At 37.8% G+C, this 25,399-nt stretch overlaps 1 protein-coding gene across 1 annotated transcript in view; it reads left to right on the top strand.

Annotated features, from left to right (window-relative positions):
- Positions 1–25,399, top strand: part of LOC106881931 (aquaporin AQPAe.a) — a 295,463-nt gene that overhangs the window by 203,898 nt on the left and 66,166 nt on the right. The window contains exon 2 of the mRNA XM_052968145.2: positions 5,601–5,681. Within this exon, the coding sequence (XP_052824105.1) occupies positions 5,601–5,681 (81 nt within the window). The remainder of the gene's footprint in view (positions 1–5,600; positions 5,682–25,399) is intronic.

Genomic DNA, 25,399 nt, shown 5'->3' with positions numbered 1-25,399 from the left:
GAAAACATTGTATATTTAGAAGTTCTAAAAATTAAACTGTGATTGATTTCATGCTTTGTTTTAATTACTTTGTTTATACTCACGTGATCAGATCGAATTTTTCTGAAAATATATTTTTTATCAGAATAAATATATTTCCTTTAACATTCTTTAAACTTTCGAGCAACGCCTGGTACTGTGACTATTAGTGCAAGTTATAGTAAAATATTTATATTATTAAGGAATATTCCTCCGCAAATATTTAGTCCGTAAAATTATCATAGGAAGATACCAATGTAACTTTACAATCAACGAGTATTTGTTTCGTTAATTTATAATTCTGAGTTCAAACTCTCCTGCATCTAGATACTTAAGAAAAACGCATATCATCTGGCTAACGACATAATAGATTACGTCAATTTACCAAGCCAGTCAGGAAGCATATAAGCTTTTTCCGACTCGGTATAAGCTTCCATCAAATTAGATCTTACCGTCTTAGAAATAGCACATAGTACAATATAGTCTGAGAAACCCATTTTGTAATCATGATTGATTGAATGATTGAACACCTTGGATTATATACCTGCCCATTTAGGGATTACTCGGGAAAACAGCAAGAGTAAAAACAGAAGCAGCAGTCATAACAACATCTACATCATCGTCACCTCAAGTTTTCCAAGATTTTGAGATTCATTTATTGTTAATGATTATGTGGACACGGTTATGCAATGCTTTGCATGTGAATGCTTATGTGTGTATGTATGTATGTATGTGTGTATGTATGTATGTATGTATGTATGTTATGTATGTATGTATGTATGTATGTATGTATGTGTGTGCTTGTGTACCTCTGTGTGTGTGTTGTGCATCAGAACGGCGTTGTCTGTTTGATGTCTGCAAAATAAAAATATGATTCTTTTTATTCGTCCTTTGTTTACCCAAGTTTTCCATTGAATTTCAAAACAGGATTTAGTTTGTCACTTCAAAAGATTTTTATGATCATTTGACATAATAGTTATTTCACACCTTCAACACTCCTGGTTTCTCATGACGTATAAAGCTATATAACATTGCACTACTATTCTTTCATATATTGATTTTATAATTTATTCACTCCATTCCATAACAGCTTTTTCTCTCACTACGTCATCCCCCATCTCTCTCTCTTTCTCCATCCCTCCCTCCCTCTTTTCCACCTCTCTCTCTCTCTCTCTCTCTCTCTCTCTCTCTCTCTCTCTCTCTCTCTCTCTCTCTCTCTCTCTCTCTCTCTCTCTCTCTCTCTCTCTCTCTCTATCATACATTCTTTCAATTTCTGTCCCCGTATTTAAATGTTTTATCTTTTTTTTTAAATCCTTGACATCGGTATTTTGTTGAAAGGAAGGGACTGCAATAAAATCTACAGAAACAAAAAATATTCCTGTAATATTTTTTGTCTATTTTATTCTTTTTGATTTCATTTATAATTACACTTCTGTGGGTAAAATTTAAAAAATGTTTACACTCTTCAATATTGTTCAGATAATACTGAACGATATTTCTTCATGTAATATTTTATGCAAATATTTACGAGAATCGTTGCCCGTACTTTGAATCATGATCGATTTCAGCTCATTAGAACCAGTAAAAATATCATTCGACAACTTTAAATAAACATTACTAGTAAAAGAATATACAGCAGGTTGATCATATGTGGTTGCTCGATTTACTAGAAATAGCAACCAAGTCTCCACCAACTCTTTACAGAAGAAGCATATTGGTTGGTATGATTCTGAATATATTGTATCTCAAAAAAGGAATGATATCATAAGCACAGCACCCTACCCACTAAGCCACGCATCTCCACGCCAATAGCATATGACTAATAACGTTTATTCATTGTGCAAGAATTAGAAAGAGCAGTATGAAATTTCATTCTGGCTTCTTTTACGTAGTCGATTCAAAAAGACAGAGAAGTTGATGGCAAGAAGGAAAAAATGACCGCATTGTTTAAATGGAACATTATTTGTCAAGCAACAAGATATGAAAATATAGGTTCACTTCAGTAGGATTTTAATTATGAATGTAGGGAAACAGACAAATTCCGAAAGTTACACTATCCAATGCTCTAAAGGCTCTGTGAACTTATCACCTTGCTAATAGATGTTCCTAATTTAGGCATGAGCCCATAGTTTTGAAGGGAATGGTTCCTAGTTCTTAAGCAAGTGCTTTATTTTATCGATCCCGAAAAGATGTAAAATAAAGTTGATGTCAGCGGGTCTAAAACTCAGAATGTAGCAAGCCGAAAGAGATAACCGCAAATATTTTTTTCCAATGCCCTAATGATTCTGCCAGTTCACCGCCTTTAAAAATGTGTTGCCTGAAAGTAGAGAGCGCTAATTGATTGCACCACAGGGCACGCTTCCGCCTTACAATTATCGTTCATTTATTAGAATTGTTAACATCTAACAAACCAATCAAAAACGGTATAATTGCACTGGCGACGATGTTAAAGACTAAACAGTATTTAGTACTTATTCTCATCTTCTATTCTCTAGGTTTAGATTTCACTGAAGTCAAAATAATTGCTGAGATTTAACGAATCAGTAAAATCAATATTACGTGTCTTCCCTATGAATCTTTTATTCTGAGACGAAGTAAGAAATCAATGTAAATGTATTTAATATCCTGCCAATGAATAAGGTCAAAACTGCCGTGTTGGGAATATAGAGTATTTGCGATATCATGACATAGTCATAAACTATACAGATAAAGTATTGTGTTCACAATATCAAACCGTTTCATGCAACGCTCTCAATGAACATTATGAAACAAATGTACTACTTTTACTACGTCAGATATTCATCTGAGGCAATGCCCTTTAACACAATAATAACAAAAACTAGTTGCATTAAGAGATGTTTGTATATTATGACCGTCTGTCTTTACGTTCTGAGTTCAAATTATGCCAAGGTCGACTTTGCCTTTCGTCCTTTCGGGATCGATAAATTAAGTACCAGTTGTGTACTGGAGCCGATCTAATCAACTGGCTCCCTCCCCACAAAAACTTCAGGCCTAGAAAAGTATATTGTGACAGTTACACAATATAGAAAAGTAATGTAACATATAATCCAACCAAAATATCGGTTACACAAACGTAAACGGGATTATTATTTACCCTTAAAATACATCGTACATATTCAAAGAACCTTAATGTACAAATTGAAATGTAAAAGAACGAAATAATAAATGGATTTATGAATGAAAGTTTGGTAATTGCCTTTATTTCCACCACACTATACTTATTATTGCAAACATGTTTTAAGTAACTTAAACTATACACACGCACAAATACATTCATATATATATATATATATATATATATATATATATATATATATATATATATATATATATATATATATATATATATATATATATATATATATATATATATATATATATATATATATATATATATATATATATATGTCTCGAGTTGTAGCTGTAATTCATAGGTGCCAGCCTTGTCATATTCTGTGTGAAGCTGAATCTTCTTGAGAACTACGTTAATGTTATGCATATCTATGGAGTACTCAGTCATTTGTGAGTTATTTTATACTCGTGTGGTAGTAAAATGTGTGTATGTATCTATGTATGAACCTTTTATTGGATTTATGTATCTTCACTTTCTCTCTTTCTCCTTCACTTCCTTTGTGTCCCTCTTCTCTCCTGCTTTTGATTTAACAATGTATATATGTATCTACGTATGTAATTCTTTTGCGATGTGATAACCATTTAAAAGCACAAAACGAACACCGTCGCCACTCACTGTCTCTTTCACTCTCTCTCTTTCTCTCTCACTCTCTCACTTTCTCTCTCACTCTCTCTCTCTCACTCTCTCTCTCTCTCCCTCTCTCTCTCTCTCTCTCTCTCTCTCTCTCTCTCTCTCTCTCTGTCCTCCTCTTTCTCGCTTTGCCACTGCTTTGAACTAAATGTGATGCACACAACAGGTACGTACAAAAACAAAAAGTTTGCGTATTAATATTATTGATAGTATATACATTATTGAAAATAGTTAGTTTTGACATTAAACACGTTCGATCATTTACGAGGGGGTACCCAAAAGAACCGGAATTTTGCAATATTATTTTATTCACTTAGTTTTACATATTTGCGCATTTATCACCTTCAGACACTTTTTCCACTGTTCGAAGAAGTGCTGGGACACTTGCGAAGTAATGCCTTTTAACACCTCCGTGGTTTTTTTCTTCACCTCTTCCACTACTGCAAATTCTGCAGCACCAGGTTCGTTACCAGTGATGACCTTTGACAAAAAGTTCTGGATAAACTTCCAACTGATATTTCAGTTCACGACCCGCAGTCAGACCTGACTGCTTTTGATTTTCTGTGAGCAAGCGAGGCACAAACTCTTTTCATTCGCAATTCCTCGCTCAAAATTCGTTGACAGGAGCTCCAGAACACATCAGTCGTATCAAAAAGTTCTTCAATCGTTCGGTTCATGAATTTCCATGATGTTTTCATAGAACAACGTTGATCCTCAAGCGACAAGTGACCATTCCTAAAGCGTGAAAACCACTCGTAAACTTATGTGTTGCTCATGGCAGCGGCCTTGTAAGTTGTTTGAAGAAGGACAACTGTTTCTGCCGCCTTTTCCCCAGCAGAAACCAGAATTTCACGGACGCACATTGTCCCTTCTTTTCAGCCGTCGCAAAAATTGACGAACAGGGCGGAAGCATTGCGAAACAAAGACACACCACGTGGAAGTCTGACCACAACGGACAATGCCGATCGTCAGACTGCTGCCTGGGGGTCGCATCAAGTGGCTTCAAGCGGTCCCATCAAGTGGATACAACCGGCTTGTCCCACACAGAACGTTTCTTGTTATTTTGGGCACCCCTTAAATTACCTGCTCATCGAATTAGCGAATAAGAGACTGAGAATTCCAGACACGTGTATGTTTCAGTGATTTATTAGCTGAAGCAACACATACTTCTTAACTACTGCCACAGACCGTCCGAGGCACTATATTATTCATGTAGAATTAGTTTTAATCGTAGTGAATATTCAAATGCGACAGGAAATGCTTCATCCCTAACAGAAAACGTTTTGACTTCATGGTATCGATATATATATATATATATATATATATATATATATATATATATATATATATATAAAGAGAAGAGAGAGGGAGAGGGAGAGAAAGAGAGAGAGAAAGAGAGAGAGAGAGAAAATGGAAGAGATGAGGGGAAATTGGAGAGATTGGAAGAATCATAAGATACATTACTTGATTCCGTGCTCAAAAATAAATTTGAGGTTACATGTAAGGCATTTTGTAGTGCCCTTGTCAGAAATCAGATTAGCGGAGCTGATTTTCAATCTAGTTAAAAGTTGTCTTTATAGTGAACAAAAAGCAGTGGTAGATGCTGCTTTTTCTCTGCTGTACAATTTGAAGAACTTGGCTGCTTTATCTAATATACCGTGTGATTGTGTAACGTTCTATTTTCTTCGATCTCTCTGCATTTTCATCTAATTTATATTTTGTCATTACATAATATTTAATTCATGTTTCTGGTCGTTTGCAGAGTTGATATCATTCTACATTCTTTTATTACTTTCAGCTAAATTACACTGGTGCCAGTATGAACCCTGCAAGATCCTTAGGCCCTGCAATTATAATGCAAAAATGGGAAGATCACTGGGTAAGATTTCCTTTCTTTTGTTTTCTTTACAAAATTCCCGAATCTCTTTTTTTTCACTCTAAACATTAACAAATCCTTAAATAAGAAATGAAGAAACGCTTGAGCGTCCTATACATGATTTTCATTGCTTAAAAATGTTTTCTACTGTCAAATACAACTGGAATCAGAATTTTATCGCATGTGGGCTAACAGTAGAGTTTTGCCTTATAAAAATTTTGTGAATCAAATGTTGTTGCTGTCAACATAAACTAAACTCTCGACCATTTCTGGAATGCGAATCTCCTGTCGAATTTACGCGTTTGTGGATCTCATCCGTCTCTCATTACATATATGACTCACATCTTGGCATTTGCTGGTGGAGCTCTTTTCATCTGACATTTTATCAAATCTTGTGTGCAGTTAGGTTTGGTTTGTCTGTTAGTCTCTTCTTTTTACACATAAACGATCTACTTACTGCCATGTCCGAAAATGCTCAATCATACGCAGATCATAATATCTTTAATTTCTCCCTAAACTTATCAGCCATGCCTCATCCACGTGCAAACTAACCTCCTACCGCAAACCAGCGCTAACTCCATGAAAACAAATATGAAAAACATCTTCAAATAGAAAAATGCCAAACTTGTTTCTTTCAGCAACATAAAAAAGAAAAACATGCACTTCTCATAGCAAGAAAATATCGTCGGTCACAAAACCCTTAAAATATGCAGAGCGCAGTTAGATCCGTCCCTGCTTAATTGCCTGAGTCCTTCTAGCCTCGTTCTTCTTTACCATTCCTTATTAACCACCCTTTCTATATAATCCCGATAAATTTTCTTCTATAGTATGCGATATTGAAGGAAATAATCATACTATTTCTGGCTATTTTAGACCCTATCAACTGACCTCTATGTGGCGCTCAGCGCATTACAAACGCTATATTAATTTTTAAAATATTTTGCTCTCATTATATAAACTGAAAGATGTAGTTTTAGAAGTACCGGTTTCAGTCTTTGCGACTTTTTCAACTTAGCATGAAAAGCAAATATACTGTGGGAAAAATTAAATAAAATATCCATTTATTGCAGAAAAATACGCTACTGGCCAGCCATGAGACTCGAACTCACATCTCTGTGATTACGCGTTAAGTGTTTTACGATTAAACTAAACTGCTCAGCAACGAATTCGTCTGCAATTTTAGAACTTATAAATTTAGCTTCATAAGTGTCTAACGTTAATCTCAACGCTTCTAAAAAAGAACAAACTTTGTTTGTTTACTTTCATCATAAAGTTGAATTTAACGTTAGCGTCTTATGAAGCTAAATTTATAAGTTCTAAAATTGCAGAAGAATTCGTTGCTGGGCAGTTTAGTTTAATGGTAAAACACTTGACGCGTAACCACAGAGATGTGAGTTCGAGTCTCATGGCTGGCAGTAGCGTATTTTTCTGCAATAAATGGATAATTTATCCTGATCACGCTATTTATAGCAATATCACGCGTTTGAGAAATAAATTTATTTCTGTTCTTACAAAACATCTCAACGCTTCTAAAAAAGAACAAAGTTTGTTTGTTTACTTTCATCATAAAGTTAAATAAAATGCTTTTTTAAAAATATTTCTATAGTTTTTTTCTGTTTGTCTTTGTCTCTCTCTTTTACTCATTTTTACTATCCCCACAGCCCTTGCCAGAGCACGTTTCGTGGACTGTGCATCTGCTCTCTCCCCGCACCCGCCTCGCCATTGTCCGTCTCCCATTCCCCTCACCACATCCCGAAATTTCTGGCCTCAAGCCCAAATTTGAAAGCAATATAGCTATTTATTTTGTTCATACACACTGCTACAACCATCACTGATTTGGAGAAAAACAACAATACTCAGATGAGATATCTAGTAAATGCCAGGTAACTTGATCGTAACGAAGTCACATCGTGAGTCAATATATTGCCGATAATATATCACTTTGCCAAATACATTGTTGCTAAATGTATTGCGATGATATTTTCTATTTGCAGACCAAGTATTAAAGTGTTTACTCTCAGAGAAAACATATCGCCTTTCATTCATTTACTCAATACATACATAAATAGGCACATTAAAGTTACTTTTGAATATACTTCCGTAAAGTACTGCTATTAGAAACGATATTTTAAATTAGGAAGAATGAAGAAACATTCTAAAGCGACAAATTATAATCAATACCACTTAAAAATTCCATATTTCACGATTTTGATATTCATTGATGATAAGATGAATCCTCCTTGAGCTATACATTCTTTTCCGTAATGTGGAATTTCTGCAGGGTTGCTATGCTGTTCAATTATTTCTTTGTTTTTTCTTCTTTTATCGCTCTTTTCCAAGGATTAAAATCTTCCTAATACGGAAGATGGAAATTTGTGTTTTTGTAATCTTTTTACGTTGTTATTGATATTTGACTTGTATAAAAACTTTAAAATAATGTTTGAAGATACAGAAGCATGATGGATATGTTTACTGATGACTCGCAATGTAATTACCGTGTGATGTAATTTCCCAGGTGATAAAATTACAGCTTATGCATTTACTGGGTTGTAATTAGTTGCGATGAATGTTCATCGAAACTGTTGATGGTTTATATGAGACGCATTAAAATTGCTACTCAAACTCTCTCAGAATGTTTATTGAATAATACAGGGCTGAATACACCATACTTGACAATAAGATATTATAAAATATTGGCTGGGTGGCTTTCATTTTTAGTCTTTTCAATCGCCGTTACTCTCACGCTAAACAACTGAAAATTGTAATGCATGAAACTTACAAATTAATTCCGTTGAACTTGGCGATCGTTTTGCTCCTGACTAAACTACTCGGCCTTTTCTTGCAGGCATATAGATTTTCACATACGGATGCTCATATATATATATATATATATGTGTGTGTGTGTGTGTGTGTGTGTGTGTGTGTGTGTGTGTGTGTGTGTGTGTGTGTGTGTATGTGTGTGTGTATATACACACACGTATATATGTATGTATATCTATATATATATATATATATATATATATATATATATATATACACACGTATGTGTGGATCTGTACATATATACGATGAATTTAACCAATGCTGCGAGATTTAGAGTAAATGTAGACAAATATATATTCTTGACTTTGCTAGACAGGAAAAGATTGGCTTTCTCCAACTGGTTTCGAATCTATTAGGCTACATATTAGAAAAACAAATACCCACTTGTTTTGCCCACAGAACGATATGTACTCAGTATATAAAAAACTGTATTCACTAAATGTAGAAACTTCAGTAAATCTGATGGATTAAATTGCATAAATAATGTGTTACTGGACTATAATTCAATTAATTTATTGCTAATGTACAACACATTTATGGAAAGTTTTTAATGAGTTTTAAGGCAAGCCTAATATTTGAATATTCGAAAATAAACCATAAGCGGATCGAAATGATGCAAAGTCGGTCCTCTTTTTACTCCATGCAGAAGAAATATCAACAGATATTTGCTTACCTTTATGGAAAGAATTCGGATTTGTTGATAATATGTAAAGTTTCTCAAGTTCGCATACCGTTGGAGGAAATGAGTTTCTAACGTTCTGAATAAAGTCCTCCTCGACGAGCTAAAATGCTTTATTTATTTATTTATTTGTTTGTTCTTGATCTATGAGAGTGGACAACGTGGAGGATAACAGGAAATTACAACGAGTTAGTTGAATGCATGCGTGTGGGAAGAGCGGTCAGATAGACATCTTCTGTTACTTTCTGTAGGAACGAGTAAAGTTGATGAGGGAAAGAAACTACGAACAGAGCGGGAGAGATTAAGATAGGAAGGGAAAGGTTGGTTATAAAACAGTCAAGAGGAGGTTTTGTTTGGCGGATCAGGGAACACAGTAAACATATTGTAATAGCATTATCGATAGGTAAAGAATTAAAGTATCCTGGAGAATAATTTGCAGAATGATCCGGCTCTTTACACCATTCCAATCCCATTGAAATCAACTTTACCATTAAGCATTTCAAGATCGCTAAATAAAATGCCAGTTCAATTCTGAGTTAATTATTCTCTCTCTTACATTCTTACTCACTCTTTCTCTCTTACTCCCCCCTCTCTCTCTCTCTCTCTCTCTCTCTCTCTCTCTCTCTCTCTCTCTCTCTCTCTCTCTCTCTCTCTCTCTCTCTCTCTCTCTCTCTCTTCTTTTTCTCTGTATTGTTCCTGTAATTCAAATGTCAGCCAGGTGAAATTAATTTTAACTTTCATTCAAATATGAATTGAACGTTATTTTCTATAAATAGCTAAAGGTGATTGAAAATAACAAACAATAGTGAATGAATATGAGTGTTGCCAGTTTTCTTTATTGCGGTGTCAATGGTTGAGATATATTGTATCAATAAATCAATGCTTGACTTCCTAAGTGGTGCTACTAAACTTAACTAATGTAGAAAACAGCAGCAAAATGTTACATCTATCATTTCCTGTTAACTAGAACGACACTGCTGTTATATTTATTATGTATACGATCACTACTACAGTCCTATTGAATTAAACTATAAAACAAGTTTGATGTATGAAGAAGGAAGATGAAATGTTTAATCACAGAATTTATTCGAATGCCTATGTTAATGCAAAATATGTGAGCAGAAATTTAATTTCATGCTCATCATCATCATCTTCTTTTCTTTGTTCAACCGAATTGGCAGAATAGATTGAGCATCAGACAAAAGCCTTGCGGTATTTAGTTAATAACCTTTTCGTTCTGAGTTCAAATCACGTAGCATTATACCTTGTGTTTCATCTCTCGGTGGTGAATAAAATAATTACCCTGGGGTCAATATGATCGACTATTCCATCGCTGTTACACCAAATAAATAAATAAAATCCTAACATTTTGTCTTTGTAAGAAAGTCATATTAGTTTCAAATTTGGCACAAGGCCAGCACTTTCGGGAAAGGAGTTAAATCGATTGCATCAACTCCAGTGGTCAACTAGTACTTATTTTATCGACGCCGAAAGAATAAAAGATAAATTCAACCTTCGCAGAATTTGAACACAAAACGTAAAGACTGATGAGCAAGAAACTAATATTATAGTTAATAAGAAGGTGAGGAGCTGACAGAATCGTTAGCTGTACGTTCTGGGATCAAATTTCGCCGGGGTTGACATTGCCTTTCATCCTTTCGAGGCCGGTAAAATAAGTACTAGTTGAGCACTGGAGTCAATTTGATCGACTTAGCCTCCAAATTACTGACAATCGCTTATCACTCTTGCCGCCAGACCGATTCGCTTCAAAAGCAGTAAAATAAAGATAAAATATAAAATAAATCTTACGTCGAAAACAATGGTGGTGGTGTCCTCGCAGACAAAAAGAAAAAATTCCCTATAACTCATTTTGATAGGACTTAAGTGTAGAAATATCGAATTAGCTACAAGCATTTGTAATGATAAATCGAATGCGTGATACAAAGCATGAGCTACACCAAAGTTAGATCTACATTAAATTCTCTCGACAATATATCGCATGGTGTTGAAAAGGATTATATTTTCTTGAGATACATAATCCAAAGAAACTACAGGTTCCAAAATTTAGTTTATATGTAACAGCTTGATGAAAACAAAACACTTTTAACTATGCATTTAGAAGATGTTTGGGCATAACTTTTACTTAAGTTCTTGCTCAGCAAAAATACGCACCAAAAATACCTGCTAACATTTTCAAGGTGTTGCTGAATACTGTGAATGTTACCTATAATTAGAACTGGACTTGTATAAGACATTATTGAGGCCTGTCGGTTTTCTCCAGGAAGACATGCCTAATACTAGCTGTACTTAAGATACTGATATAGTCTTTAATCACCACTGAAACTCTTTCGTTAAGGATAAACGGAAACAACCATAGCATGAGTTTTTCCTTGAACATTCACAAGAGACCCGGTTTCTGATATTCTGCTCAAACTATCAAATACAGTGAAATAGATTATCAGCAAACAAGCATACAAAATATTGTTGCTTAACTGTATGATTTTTGCAATATGAAATTTAAAAAATGTAACTAAAATGTGACGACAGATGTAGTTTCTTATTGTTAAAACGATAATTCCAAGTGGATATGTATAATTATATTTTACCGGTGCGTTAGCGTACATATCTATATATATATATATTTAAATATAATAGTGTATGAAACATGCACGAAGAGAAAACCACCATGTGGATATCTTGCATGCCTAAAATGGCAGTCAAAGCTTAAAACCACGAAAGTATGGGGTTTACTATTTTTATTCACTCAAATGTCTTGCTCGCGTACACATCAACGTACTTTAATGTAAGAATAATCTTTACGTGGTTTTAGTCTTTGACTGCCATTTTTCGCATGTAAGAAATCCACATAGTGGTTTTCTTTACGTGTGTTTCATACATTCTTACATTTGAAAATATTTATGTCTTCTGACTCTTATTAAGCATGCTAGTCACTGGTAAATAATTATTTAATAATTTTTACCCTTACATTTATAAAGTTAGATAGATAGATAGATAGATAGATAGATAGATAGATACAATATATCTGTATATTTTTGCAACACCATTGTATGAAATCGACAGAAATAAGCACCATCACTTAAATACAATATCTTCATGAACAGACAACGAGGGAAAAAATTAATTACAATCTTCTTTTGAGATTCCGCTGGCAACCGAATACTTTCAACCGTTATGGGGACAAAGCTGATAACCTTACTATTATTAAGGGGTTTCCTATATGGAGCATATTCACTGCACCTAGTGGGATGAATAGTTCATTGGCGCGTTAAAGTCGTCCTAATGTAAAGCAGTGTTTCCACGGGGAGTTAAGAATGATAGGCGGTACATGATGAAAGCTCGACATAGGATAAATTCTAGTCCAGCTCATCGACATTTTCTTTAAAATATTGAACACAGACACAAAGCATTCACATATGCCTGTTGCAAACAATTTTTATAAAAATCTATAAATATATTCTGAAATGAATATAGAATAACATTTTACACACACACACACACACACACACACACACACACACACACACACGCACACGCACGCACGCACACACACACACACACACACACACACACACACACACACACATATGTTTGTGTATGTGTGTGTATCTCTTATACACTTTATCAGATTCTGTTGTGCTTCTTCACACTTGTACTTTTCTTTGATATCATTCATCATTATCTTATTTTCTCTCTTGTTACGAATTTTTCCTCAGGAAGACATTTATCGTTTAAGATATCAATTCCAATTTACCTTAGCATATTTATTTCATTGAATAGCTCCGATAAATTCTATTTTCAATTTTTTGATATTTATTATATTTCTTATAATGTTCTACATCTCTCGCTTGTTCGCATTATTTTTCGCTCTTTCAATTACCAAAGTAGCTGAAAACATGTTTGTCTCTCCTACTTTATCTCTCTATATGGATTGGACATTTTCATTCAATATAAATGAGCATATACCTAATATAACTGCAGTTATCTACTTCTATCTGAGTCACTTTCATCGTTTTCCTTTCGTTTGTTCAATAACTTTCTCAACGCGTCATTCTATGTCATTATCTGTTATACTAACTTACCTCTAGTATTGTTTAACTCACAAATGAATGTCTCTCAGACTAGTCAGCCTCTAAGCGTTTTCATATATCATATGACACACACTTACACAACATAAACAGGCACGCACACACACATACATGCATGAATAAAGGTGCAACATTGATTTTCCGGAACTTTCGGTTCCAAGGCCGTTCCGGATTACTGATTTTTCCGAATAAGAGGTGGTTACCTTTTACTTTAAAAAAATATATTTTTCTTCAATAGTTAAATAAAAACAAGTAACTCTACATTAGTATAAATAATACACGTTTATAAATGCAGTACTGTAATTTTTGGTTAGAAGCGTTTGAAGGTAGAGTAGACAATCTTCACGATATAGACCTCCATTGATGTTTGGGAATTGGTCAGCCATCTCATAAGGGATATATATACCGACCAAATCAGCGATTTGTGCTGAATCAGAACTTCCCATCATGACATCAAAACTGTCGGGTGTATCTTTACGGACCCATAGCTTGTTATCAAATTTAATAATAGATTTTCTGGCGGCCAACACGACATTAATTTCAGCCTTGGTGAGACCTGCTTTGTTGTGAGCAAGCCAGAATGCCTTGTTAAGTACAATTGGGTTGATAGAAGAATAGAAACTAGAAATGTCAAACTGGATAAACTCAGTGCACTTCTTGTTATTAACAGAATTAAACCACTCGACCACTTAGAACGAATTGGAGCATAAATTAAGCTTTAATTTTTTAAACAAAGGTAGGAATATATTTGTCAAGAATATTTTTGCTAAATACACCGATGTCAGAGCAAGAAGGATGTGTTATTAAAAAAACTTTGCTTCTGATCTTTCGAAATGAAATGAGGCTGTTTAGGATCAAGGGGTTCTGTCTTCATCGGTAAGTCATACTTCTCCATAATTTTCTTAGCCCCAAGGTTGGTTTTCCTGATTGCACTTTTGCCTATAATTCTTTTGTATTTCTTTTCTAAGCAATTCTAGGTAATTGACCTTGGTAAGCCTGTACAGGTTTCCTGTTTTATCCGATTGAACCAGTATCCCATTCATAATATGAATTTCTTTTGTGATATTGTGAAGATATCTCAGATGTTTATTCCTTAAGAGTGAACAGTGGAATTTCACATTCCTCACGATAGACCAAAGATCGTTTTCAAACTGTTTCAATCTTGGGTTAGGTGGAGAATTGTTTCTAGATTTAAATAATTTTTTGAATTTAGAAACTGGATCGTTAGAGGGCTGTTTAATGTCTTTATTGTCGAAGGAAAAAGCAAGCCATCTCATACGGTTAATAAAGGAGTTTGTCTTACGAATGAGTTGCTTGCGGAAAACCCTGCTTGGGGGAATGGGTATATCCTTAAGTGATGCATTTATATCAAATAACTCCATATGCGGTAACTATTTTGTTATCAGGCTTCTCTAACACAGAAAAAGATCTTTCACAAATCATCTCTTTGCATAATAATAAATTGTTAAATACAAATCCACTTAATGGAAATACGAACATTAATTTTGTTAGCACTAACCATTCTTTAAATAATAATAACAGCGGTATTATTGTTTCTGAAGTCAACTCCAATCGCATTCGTTTTATTAGCAGTAATTCTAAGCCTAGAAACTCTATTTATCAATGTAGAACTACTTCCTGTTCTTACGTCTTTTTTTTATATTGGTAGTTCTTCATCTCAGTTGTCCAAAAGAATATCTAATCATTACTCTACATTCAGGCATATCAATAAACGTAACAATACTGGGCTTAGTAAATTAATCTGGTATCTAAAAGATCATAAACAATTTAATGTGGAATGGAATATTCTCTTTATTTCTTTACCTTATGACAAAGGTAAATCTTTTTGCTCGCTTTGTAATAGTGAAATGTTGTTTTTTTTTTATCCTATTCTCAAAGAATCCCCTTGTAAACACGTTTATCGTTGCGAACATTGGCAGAAACATACCTTTAGTTCCTACAAGTGATTCCTACCATTCTATAAAATTCAACCTTTGATTGTCTTCTTACATTGCATTTCACTAAATATATCTACTTCCATGACTTTAAGCTTTACTCTAATTTACCTATCGCTCTATATATTTCCACTATTAGTTTTCTGATAATTTCTTTCTTTCTCTTTCTATAAACTGCCGTTGACGTTATGTCTACTAACGGTCTTTTAAAAAGAAACTTGATAGCGATCCCTTCGTCATATACACAGTCATCACATTCTGTTAAAATGTCTTATTGATGTGTTTGGTTTCTTTCTTTCCCTGATTAGAAGATTGCATTCTTTTACACCATTTTATTCCTTCTGGAATAATACCAATGTTGTCTTCGAAACATATGTCGGGAGTAAAAGGATTTGAATAACATCTGCATTTAACTCCATTTATTTATGTAGATGTATATGCATTTGTATATGTATATATATATATATATATATGTGTATGTGTGTATGTGTGTGTGTGTGAGTGTGTGTGTGAGTGAGTGTGTGTGTGTATATACATGTATGTATATATATATATATACATACATATGTATACATATATATATATATATATATATATATATATATATATATATATATATATATATATATATACATATATATGTGTGTGTGTGTGTGTGTGTGTATGTGTGTGTGTGTGTGTGTGTGTGTATGTGTGTGTGTGTGTGTATTCAGAAAAAACGGTCAGACTTTTGGAAAAAGTCTTTTTAGTCCTTCATTATTTTAAGCACTTTCGTTCCTTTCTCGAACTTGTCAAATAAAATTTTGTGAATGTACAAACATGTTCATTTATATAAAATAGATGTTTTGGAGTGGTTTGTTTAGAAGAGAACATTGTTTTTGTTTTAGGGGTGGGGTTCTATGACAATGGAGATGGATAGATAGAAATATATGTAGGTAGATAGGCTGATAGATAGATAGATAGATAGATAGATAGATAGATAGATAGATAGATAGATAGATAGATAGATAGATACATTTCTTTTATTAGCCACACAGGGCTCAACGAAGATGGGACAAATACAATGTAGAGCTTTTCTTTTTGGGAGGGGGAAGGAAGGAAAAAAAAAAAAAAAAAAAAAAAATTGGTGGTGTCGATCAAAAGGGATCGTAGGAAGGGAAAAAGGGGCAGTTCGATCAAAAGGGATCGAAAAAAAAAGAAAAGGAAAGGCCGATCAATAGGGATCGTGTATCACACAGTAATGTTCTCGTGTAAAAAGAGGGGAGGACAGTTTAGGTTTAGCCGTGGAAGGAAAAGCCTACGGAAAAGACCACGGTAACCTTGGTCAATATTCTCATTGAAGAAACTATAACAGTAAGTGACTCTCTTTTGCCTTTTTGTTTTATTTTTTTTTCTTGTTCATAGGGTTATGCTCAAGATGGCTCCGTCGTTCACACGTGCCATCCTTGCTACATTCACCCATCTTTTTTTGAAGCATTCACTAGACAAGACTTCCCTTTCTACTCTCAACTTCCTCTTCAGGTGATACTTGAAGAAGTTGATGAGAGATTGCCCAGAGAGGAAAGTCTTTGTCTCTAGACCTTTCAGACGCGTCCACCATACACATTCTTTCGCCATAGCCACAAGTACGATGAAAATAGCTCTTCCTTCCCGTTTAAAGGAAGGAGGCGCGACAATATTCACGATAGACTCGGCTGATAGACCGACTCGTCCCACGCGCGATAGCAGTTGTTCGACGTAAGCCCACAGCTCGGAAATGGTGGGACACTGTACGAGTGCGTGCAGAACGGTTTCGTCGCTCTGCCGGCATCTCGGACAGGTCGGCCCCGTATTTCTCGAGCCATGCCTGTAGAGCTTATCCCGAACGGGTAGTGCTTCTCGATAGCACTGCCAGGCCAGGGATCTCTGGAAGTTGTCCATAGGTCCCGGCCCGAAGGTCGTCTTAAACAGGCGGGTCAGGTATTCCTCGTCGACGCCCAGGTTCGCCCCGAGATCGTCGTCGTACCTTCCCTCCACTAATCCACTATAGAATGCGTTAGTTGTGATGCAGTCGCTCAAGGTTGACCCGGGTTGTTGGAGTTGCCGAAGAGCAGCGCGACACTCGCGGTGCCATTCGCCCTTCCTCGGCCTCTTCTTGATCCATGACTGCAGTTCGGTCATGGAGACGAGCTGCGGGAAAGCGCGCCGCACAAACGGCGACCACACCTGTTCACCGCTGTCTACGTAGAGCCGGAGATGTCGCAGTCTCAGCGCGTGTCTGCGCATCATCAACCACGGCATGCCCAGTCCTCCTTTTAACGGGTGTTGGCAGCAAACGGATCGCCTAACCATCGGAACGCTTCCTTTCCACAAGAAGCGGAAGAGGATGCGCTCCAGTTTGGTGATGGTAGGGTCGGGACAAGGAACGACGGTCAGGCGGTAGTAGATGACGGACGCGATGTACGTGTTCGCCACCTCCGCCCGACCTTTCAGGGAAAGCTTCCTCTCGGCCCATTGCCGGGCTAGAGTGGCCACCCTTCTCGTTATCTCGTCCCAGTTCTTCTCCGTTTGGAGGTCTGGACCAAACCAGACCCCGAGCATCTCAACCGGACCGTCAGTCCAACGTCCCACGACGGAGGCGCTACTTGACGGCATGGGGTTGCTTCTCCAGGTGCCGAGCCGCAAGCCCACTGACTTATCCGGGTTGATTTTCGCTCCCGTTACCGTTTCGTATTCTCTCAGTGTCTCGCCGACAAGCTCGATGTGCTTTTGGCTAGACACTATGACGGTGACGTCGTCCGCGTATGCCGACACGCTCGTCCCGCATCCCAACTCTCGCGGGATGCCCCTCAGCGTCGCCAGCTTCCGCAGTAGTGGCTCGAGAGTCAACACGTACAGGAGCGGCGAGAGGGGGCATCCCTGACGGACCGAACGTGCAATGTCGAAGGGTCTTGATAGATGCCCATTGACGCGAACTACCGAACGGATGCCTCTGTACAAGGCAGCAATCCAGCCGCGGAAAATGGGACCGAAGCCGGCCGCTATGAGGACAGCCTCCAAGTATTGATGGTCTACCCTATCGAAAGCTTTCGATTGATCTAAATTGATCAGGGCCCCACCCATGCCAGGTTCCTTAACTACCCTCTCTATGATGTAGCGCATCAGATGGAGGTTGTCATGGATGCTCCTGCCCGGCACCGCGCACGTTTGCGCCTTGCCGATCAGTTTCTCGATGACAAGCGCCAACCGCTTGGCTAACACCTTGGCCAAAATTTTCAAGTCTGCATTGAGCAGAGTGATGGGCCTAAAGTTATCTATGACGTCCCCCTTGTTTGGATCTTTCTTCAGCAGCGTTACGGCTCCTCGACTCACAAAACCGGGAATGCTCCCGTTTTGCTGCCAGTTGCAGTACACCGCCACCAAGACGTCTCCAAACAAGTCTGGCTTACAGTTGTAAAGCTCGTAGGGCAGACCATCCAAACCCGGAGATTTGTCCCTCGAGCATCCCGCCATCGCGTCCCTCACTTCCGCCGCTGTGATGGCACCTTCGCAGCACTCCGCCTCTCTTGCCGAGAGTCGTGGCAGGCTGTGCAGGTAGGCACTGAAGTCCACCCTGCGTTCTCGCTCGCCATTCGTCCCAAACAGTCGAGCAAAGTGCCGCTGAAAGGCCTCACACATTTTGCTTGGCTCGAGCAGTTCGCGCCCCTGTTCGTCCACCAGAGACCGAATGGTGGCTTTGTTGCCCTGTTGCGCCTCCGCCACCCGGGCCTCTCGTGCGGCTCCAACACCTTCGTTTCTTAGAGCACGCATCCTAGCCCTGACAACGCACCCTTCGTGTTTGGCGTTGAAGTGTTGGTCAAGGGCCAACCTCGCCGCCAAAACGTCGGATGCGATGCCACTTCTAATTGCCTCTTCTAGCTTCTTAACTAGTTCACCCTCTACTCTGTTTCTGTCTATGGCTAGTGCTTTGCTATACCTAACCGCTTCTGCTTTTATTGCTCTCTTGAGGGCAAACCACCATTTGTTATTGATGATGGCTCCTGTCAAAGCCCTCTTTACTAACGTGCTAATCCGGTCTCTGAAAACTGGTCTCGACGGGAAAGACGCGTTTAGTTTCCAGTAACCGGAACCCTGCCTATGTGTCTTATCTAAGTCTAGCGTACACGTCACAAGTTTGTGATCCGTGTAGCTGACTATGTGAAATTGTGGACACCCTATGCTATCTCTATCTACTCTCCTACACAGTATTCTATCTAGATACGATCTCGACGACCCGATGCGGTTTGTCCATGTCCACATTGGCGCATTCGGGTAATCGAGTCGGTACCTGTCAGACAGTTGAAAGCGTCTGAGCAGGTCTTTGAGGCATTTGCATCCCCGTCTATTCCTATCTCTGCCCACATAGTCTAGATGCGTGTCCAAGGTAGCATTCCAATCCCCCACTAAAAGTAAAGGACGAGACGTTCCTAGGAATACTTCTAGACGTCGAAAGAAATCCGGCCTACCTGTTAAAGGTGGTGCGTATACTGATATGAGTCGAAAAGCACACCCATCGCTGCCATCGACATCCAGAACAACCAATCTACCCTCCGGGTCTATGAATACTGTCTTTACTTCGAGATCCAGACTCTTGCGAAAGAGTACCGCCGTGCCACTACCGCCCATTCTCGGCAGACAGGGAGAAAAATAAATGTTAAACTGTCTGCCAAACATGGACGATAGGGCCCGCGGATCATGGAGTCTGGTCTCGCTTATGGCTATGATTTCTAGTTTATGTGACTTTATGTCATTTAGGAGGTACCCTTGTTTCCAAGGGGACCCCAAGCCACGCGCATTTACACAACCAATCTTGAGCATCATTTTGATTTGAGTGTTAAAGTTTTATAAAGAGAGTCACTTACCGTTTGAGAGTTTTTGTGTCTCCTCCTTCGGGTTTTCTTCGAGGAGATCACTATATAGTTTTTTCGCCAGGTATTTTTGGCATTTGCCAACTGCCTTTGGAAAAATAGATTTTAGTGTGTGGTGCAGGGTTGGTGTTATGTGTAGTATTTTGATGTGTTCTGGCGGTGTTGTGTATGGGTGGTTGCTGGTTTTTATGTCTTCGTTTGTTATGTTTGTTTTTGTGTTGATGTATTCCATCAACTCTGAGTTTTTTGTGTTGATGGCAGTGAGCATTGTGTGTGTACTTGCTTTTGGGGTTTTGTTGCTTGTGTTGTAGTTGTGTGTGCTTGTGTTGGTGTCTGGAGTGTTTTCGGGAGTTGTGTATCTCCCTGCTTTGTTTGTGTTTGCTTTTCTTTTCTTGCTCCTCTTCCTCCTTCCTTTCTGGGCTATTTGCCATTCCTCATTACTTTCATCTTCCGACGAAGGTTCTGAGGAATCGGAAGGGGGTAGGGGCAAATTGTGAGCGTCTGTGTGTGCTTGTGTGAGTGGTTGTGTTGCTGTTTTTGTTGGTGCTGATGGCTTGTTATTTGTGTGAGGTGTGTGTGATGTGGGGGAGGGGGAAACAGTCTTGGAATTTTCTTTCTTTTCCCCTGCTTCCTCACTTGTTGTTTTTGCAGATGCTGTTGTCTTCTCAGTTGCCAGTGTTGCTTGTGTTTCTCTTGTTTTGATTGTTGATGGTGGTGTTGGTAGTAGGGTTTTTTTTCCGGGTTTTGGTGGTTGCCCTTGTTGCTTTTTTTGGTTGGCGGCGGTTGGGCAACTGTCCTTGAGGTGTGCCTCGCTGCCGCATACATAACAACGTGGCCGCCTTCCTTCCACCACTACATATAACTTGTGGTCCTTTGCCAGTTGGATGTGTGTGGGGATCTTTTGGCACTCCTCTTCAGTGATGTGGAGGAGGACTTCGACTTTTTTTCCCCCTTCCCAGTTTTTCTCCTCTGCAGTAGCAATTTCTAATATATTTGCCTCCTCCATTTCGAGGCATATAGAACCTACTATCCACTGTGTTTCCACTTGTGAAGGGACATTCTTTACTGTCACCTTCGTCACTCTCTGTCCAAGATAACTCGGTATCATCACCAAGTCATCTGTGTGGAGAGAGAGTGTTGAAAATTCCTTCGCTAACTGTTCGCTCTTAAAGCGTACTAGGACCGTGGCAAATTTTCGTCCCCAAGTAACATGACTTTGAAAGGGCCATATCGGTTTGAGACAAATCTCAATTTTTTGGGTGGAGAAACTCTCCGGTCGCTTCGTTTTCTTGTTGATAAGTCTGTATGATATGTGCTTCTTGTTTGTATTTTCAATAATTGCTTTTGGTATGTGTATTTGTACAGTGTCACCTTCTTTCGTGAGAAGGGATTTTGTGTCATTGATTTGTTTTTGGGTGAATGTTAATATTGTTCTTTTTTCTTTCGTTGCATCGGCAAAATTTGTTTTTGTGATGCTGGCAGATATGTTGTTTGTGGCGTTTGTGGTGTTGTTTATCTTGTTCGTCTTGTAGTTGTTGATGGTGGTATTGACAGTGGTGTTGGTACTGCCAGGTTCAAAGGTGGTGGTAGTGGCGGCAGAGTTTGTCGAAGTAGTGGTGGTGTTGGTGTTGAAGGTCGGTGTCCTGTTGTTGTTGCTGTTGTTATTGTCACTGGTAGTAGCAGTGGTGAGGACAGTGGTCGTGTTAGCAAGGACATTTGTGTCGTTGTCGTTGTTGTTGCTGTTGTTGTTGTTGTCTTTGTCGTTGTTGTTGTTGTTGTCACTGGTGACGGTGGCAGGCAAGACTGCTGTAGCAGCAGAGTTTGTACACGTGATGGTGGTAGTGGTGGTGGTTGAGGCAGCAGCAGTTGATTCAGAATCATTGCTCTTCTTCATCACTTGTCTGCGTTCATGCGGAACGGCATTAAGTGTTTTCGCCTCTGGCATTAGGAGCGGGAAGTCGGCCTCGTTGAAAACCTTAGCCATATTCGTTTTAAAGAATATGGCTAGGAACGAGGAAGATATGTTTGAATTTTTGGAAATAAGGCTCTAAATAGAGCTATTTCCGATTTGAAAAATATATGTTCACGAAGTATTTTGTGTTATACACAACTTATACAAAAATTTTAAAACAAAATAGGTCTTTTAAGAGGTGAAAAATGCAACTTACATGGGAGCCGATGTGTCTACCGTCCGTCCATGATGATAGATAGATAGATAGATAGATAGATAGATAGATAGATAGATAGATAGATAGATAGATAGATAAATAGATAGATAGATAGATAGATAGATAGATAGATAGATAGATAGATAGATAGATAGGAAGATACATTTCTAAGATAGATAGACAGGATGATAGATAGATACATAGGATGATATATATGTGTATATATATATATATATATATATATATATATATAGAGAGAGAGAGAGAGAGAGAGAGAGAGAGAGAGAGAGAGAGAAAGAGAGAGAGAGAGATAGAGAGAGAGAGATAAATAGATAGTCAGACAGATAGGTAGAGGAAGAGAAAGAGAAGGGGTATCCCCCTTCCTATTCACCATTCATTTATTTATTTAATTATATACCATTGTATTGGAATGGGTTTAATGATGGTGACCTCTTTAAAAAACAACAGGTGCGGTTTGTTCGACATTCAAGTCCTCTTGCTTTCTTTCTCTCTTCCCGTTTCCTTCTTTTTCCCCTCTTTCTTTCTTTTTCTCCTCTTTGAGTTATATTTAGAATACAAAACGTACTGTCTACCCTTTTCTTCCAAACATTCAAGTTTGGAGAGAATGTTTTGATGAAATGTAGTTCTGCATGAAAAAAAATAGTATAATATTTGGAAATTAACAATTTAAAAAATAAATAAATAAATGATAAAATAAAAAAATATACATATATACATATATACGTAAAGTTAGAACATCCTAATGCTACATATATATATATATATATATATATATATATATATCTGTACATTTGTAGTGATGAGCCACATTTGGACTAAAAATTGCAAATTCTCAACTTTACCTTCAAACATTCAATTTGGGAGAGAATCCCTTGATGAAATGTGTGTGTGCGTGCGTGCGTGTGTGTGTTTGTTTGCGTGTGTGTTTGGAAACATGTCCATGTTTATACTGTATAACGCCGATCGCACCTCTTTCAATTCCATACTTTGCATTAGAAAACATTAGTATAACACTTACAAAATAGAGAAACACTGAAAGCTCAGAACATGTCAATGCCATAAATATATACCTGAATATTTACAGACATGAACATTATATTTCCGATATTTGAGTTATATTTAAAATACAAAATGTACTGTCTCCGCTTTTCTTTCAAACATTCAATTTTGGAGAGAATTTTTTGATGAAATGTAGTTCCATTACTTTTCGGTATTACGGATTGTCCCGTGCACATTTGTAAAAAGAAAAAAAGGAATTTTCCGTCGCTGCATATTTCCAGATGCCTACTCAATGGAATCTTGCGTAATTCCTCTTGTCGGATATGTTGCCTGTGATTTCATGCACGTTGGAAGAGGGAATTATTTGTTTCGCCAATGTAATTTTCGTTGCAGATTGGGAAGGTAATGCAGTATATGAGGTTTTGCGTTTTGCATTTCATATCTGCATTTATTTTGAAAAGGAATCCGCTCTTGAATTTTATGTGGGAACCACTTTCCAAGTATTTGAAGTTGATGTTGCATGTTCCACATCCCACTATCTTCACATTCTTTCACTAAGAATTTTGATTCATTCTCTGATTTGAATTCTGCACTTGTAACGTATTCTTAAAGATTTTTTGGTTGGCGTCTGCTATTCCGTAAGGTGTTTTTTTCAATCAGATTTTTCATTTTGGAGCTTTATAGGCGTATAGGTAAGTACGATTTTATGCCGTGAAAGATGTCGGTTATTCTAGGACTGTGCGTGTTAACGAACGGAATCAGGTTTTCAGTAATTTTTTTTCCTTCAGTGTCCGTAGTTGGGTGATGTCCAGTTTCGTCGCTTTTTTAATTCCCTCATTAATTAATCCTAAGGGGTATTTCTGCATTGTGAGGAAGCCTTTGAGTTCGTTGAGTCGGATTTCACGTATTTTGGGGTCAATTACTATAGCACAGATGCGTCTTGCCATGCTGTACGGGATGTTTCTTTTGATGTGTGATGTATGGCAAGAGTAGAAATTAAAATATTGGTGATGTCACCAATATATGTGTAAATATGTGCGAGTGTGTATCTGCATAGATGTGTATAGATGTGTGTGTGTGTGTGTGTGTGTGTGTGTGTGTGTGTGTGTGTGTGTGTGTGCGTGTGTGTGTGTGAATGTCAATTCTTGCTAAGTTGTCGCACTTGCTGAAATGTTACTTGTTAAGTTATTACTTGCTGAGTTGTAGTGTACCCGCACAATCCACCCAATGGAATCTATTTAGTTTCATTTAACCACTTCAACAAACAAGGTATGTGTCGACCCTTAGTGGGTCCGGGTTCAGTCCCACAGCATGACACCTTGGGTAAATGTCTTTTACTATAACCTAGGGCCAACTAAATCTCTGTGAGTGAATTTCGTAAACGGAACCTCAAACAACCCCATCATATATATGTTTGTGCGTGCGTGACAACCGCTTGACAACAAGTATTTGTGTGTTCACTTCCCTGTAACTTAACGATTCGACAAAGCAGACTGACAGAATAAGTACCCAGGGTTTTTTTTTAATAAGTACTGGGGTCGGATTCTTCCACCGAAATTCATCATGACGGTGTCCCAGCATTTTTGCACGTTAGCAAACGAGTAAATCACGAATATGTATATACACACACATATACATACATACATACATACATACATACATACATACATACATACATGCATACATACATACGAGGGTAAAAATTATTATTAAAAAATAACAATTTATTGTTGGCACTCCGTCGCTTACGACGTCGAGGATTCCAGTTGATCCGATCAACGGAACAGCCTGCTCGTGAAATTAACGTGCAAGTGGCTGAGCACTCCACAGACACGTGTACCCTTAACGTAGTTCTCGGGGATATTCAGCGTGACACAGTGTGACAAAGCTGACCCTTTGAATTACAGGCTCAACAGAAACAGGAAGTAAGAGTGAGAGAAAGTTGTGGTGAAAGAGTACAGCAGGGTTCACCACTATCCCCTGCCGGAGCCTCGTGGAGCTTTTAGGTGTATTCGCTCAATAAACACTCACAACGCCCGGTCTCGGAATCGAAATCGCGATACTATGACCGCGAGTCCGCTGCC

Source organism: Octopus bimaculoides, chromosome 1, assembly GCF_046866305.1.
Source record: "Octopus bimaculoides isolate indiv1 chromosome 1, ASM4686630v1, whole genome shotgun sequence".
Taxonomy (NCBI): Eukaryota; Metazoa; Mollusca; class Cephalopoda; order Octopoda; family Octopodidae; genus Octopus; species Octopus bimaculoides.
The sequence above is the reverse complement of the archived record's forward strand: the minus strand, read 5'-3'. Positions and strand labels throughout refer to the sequence as shown.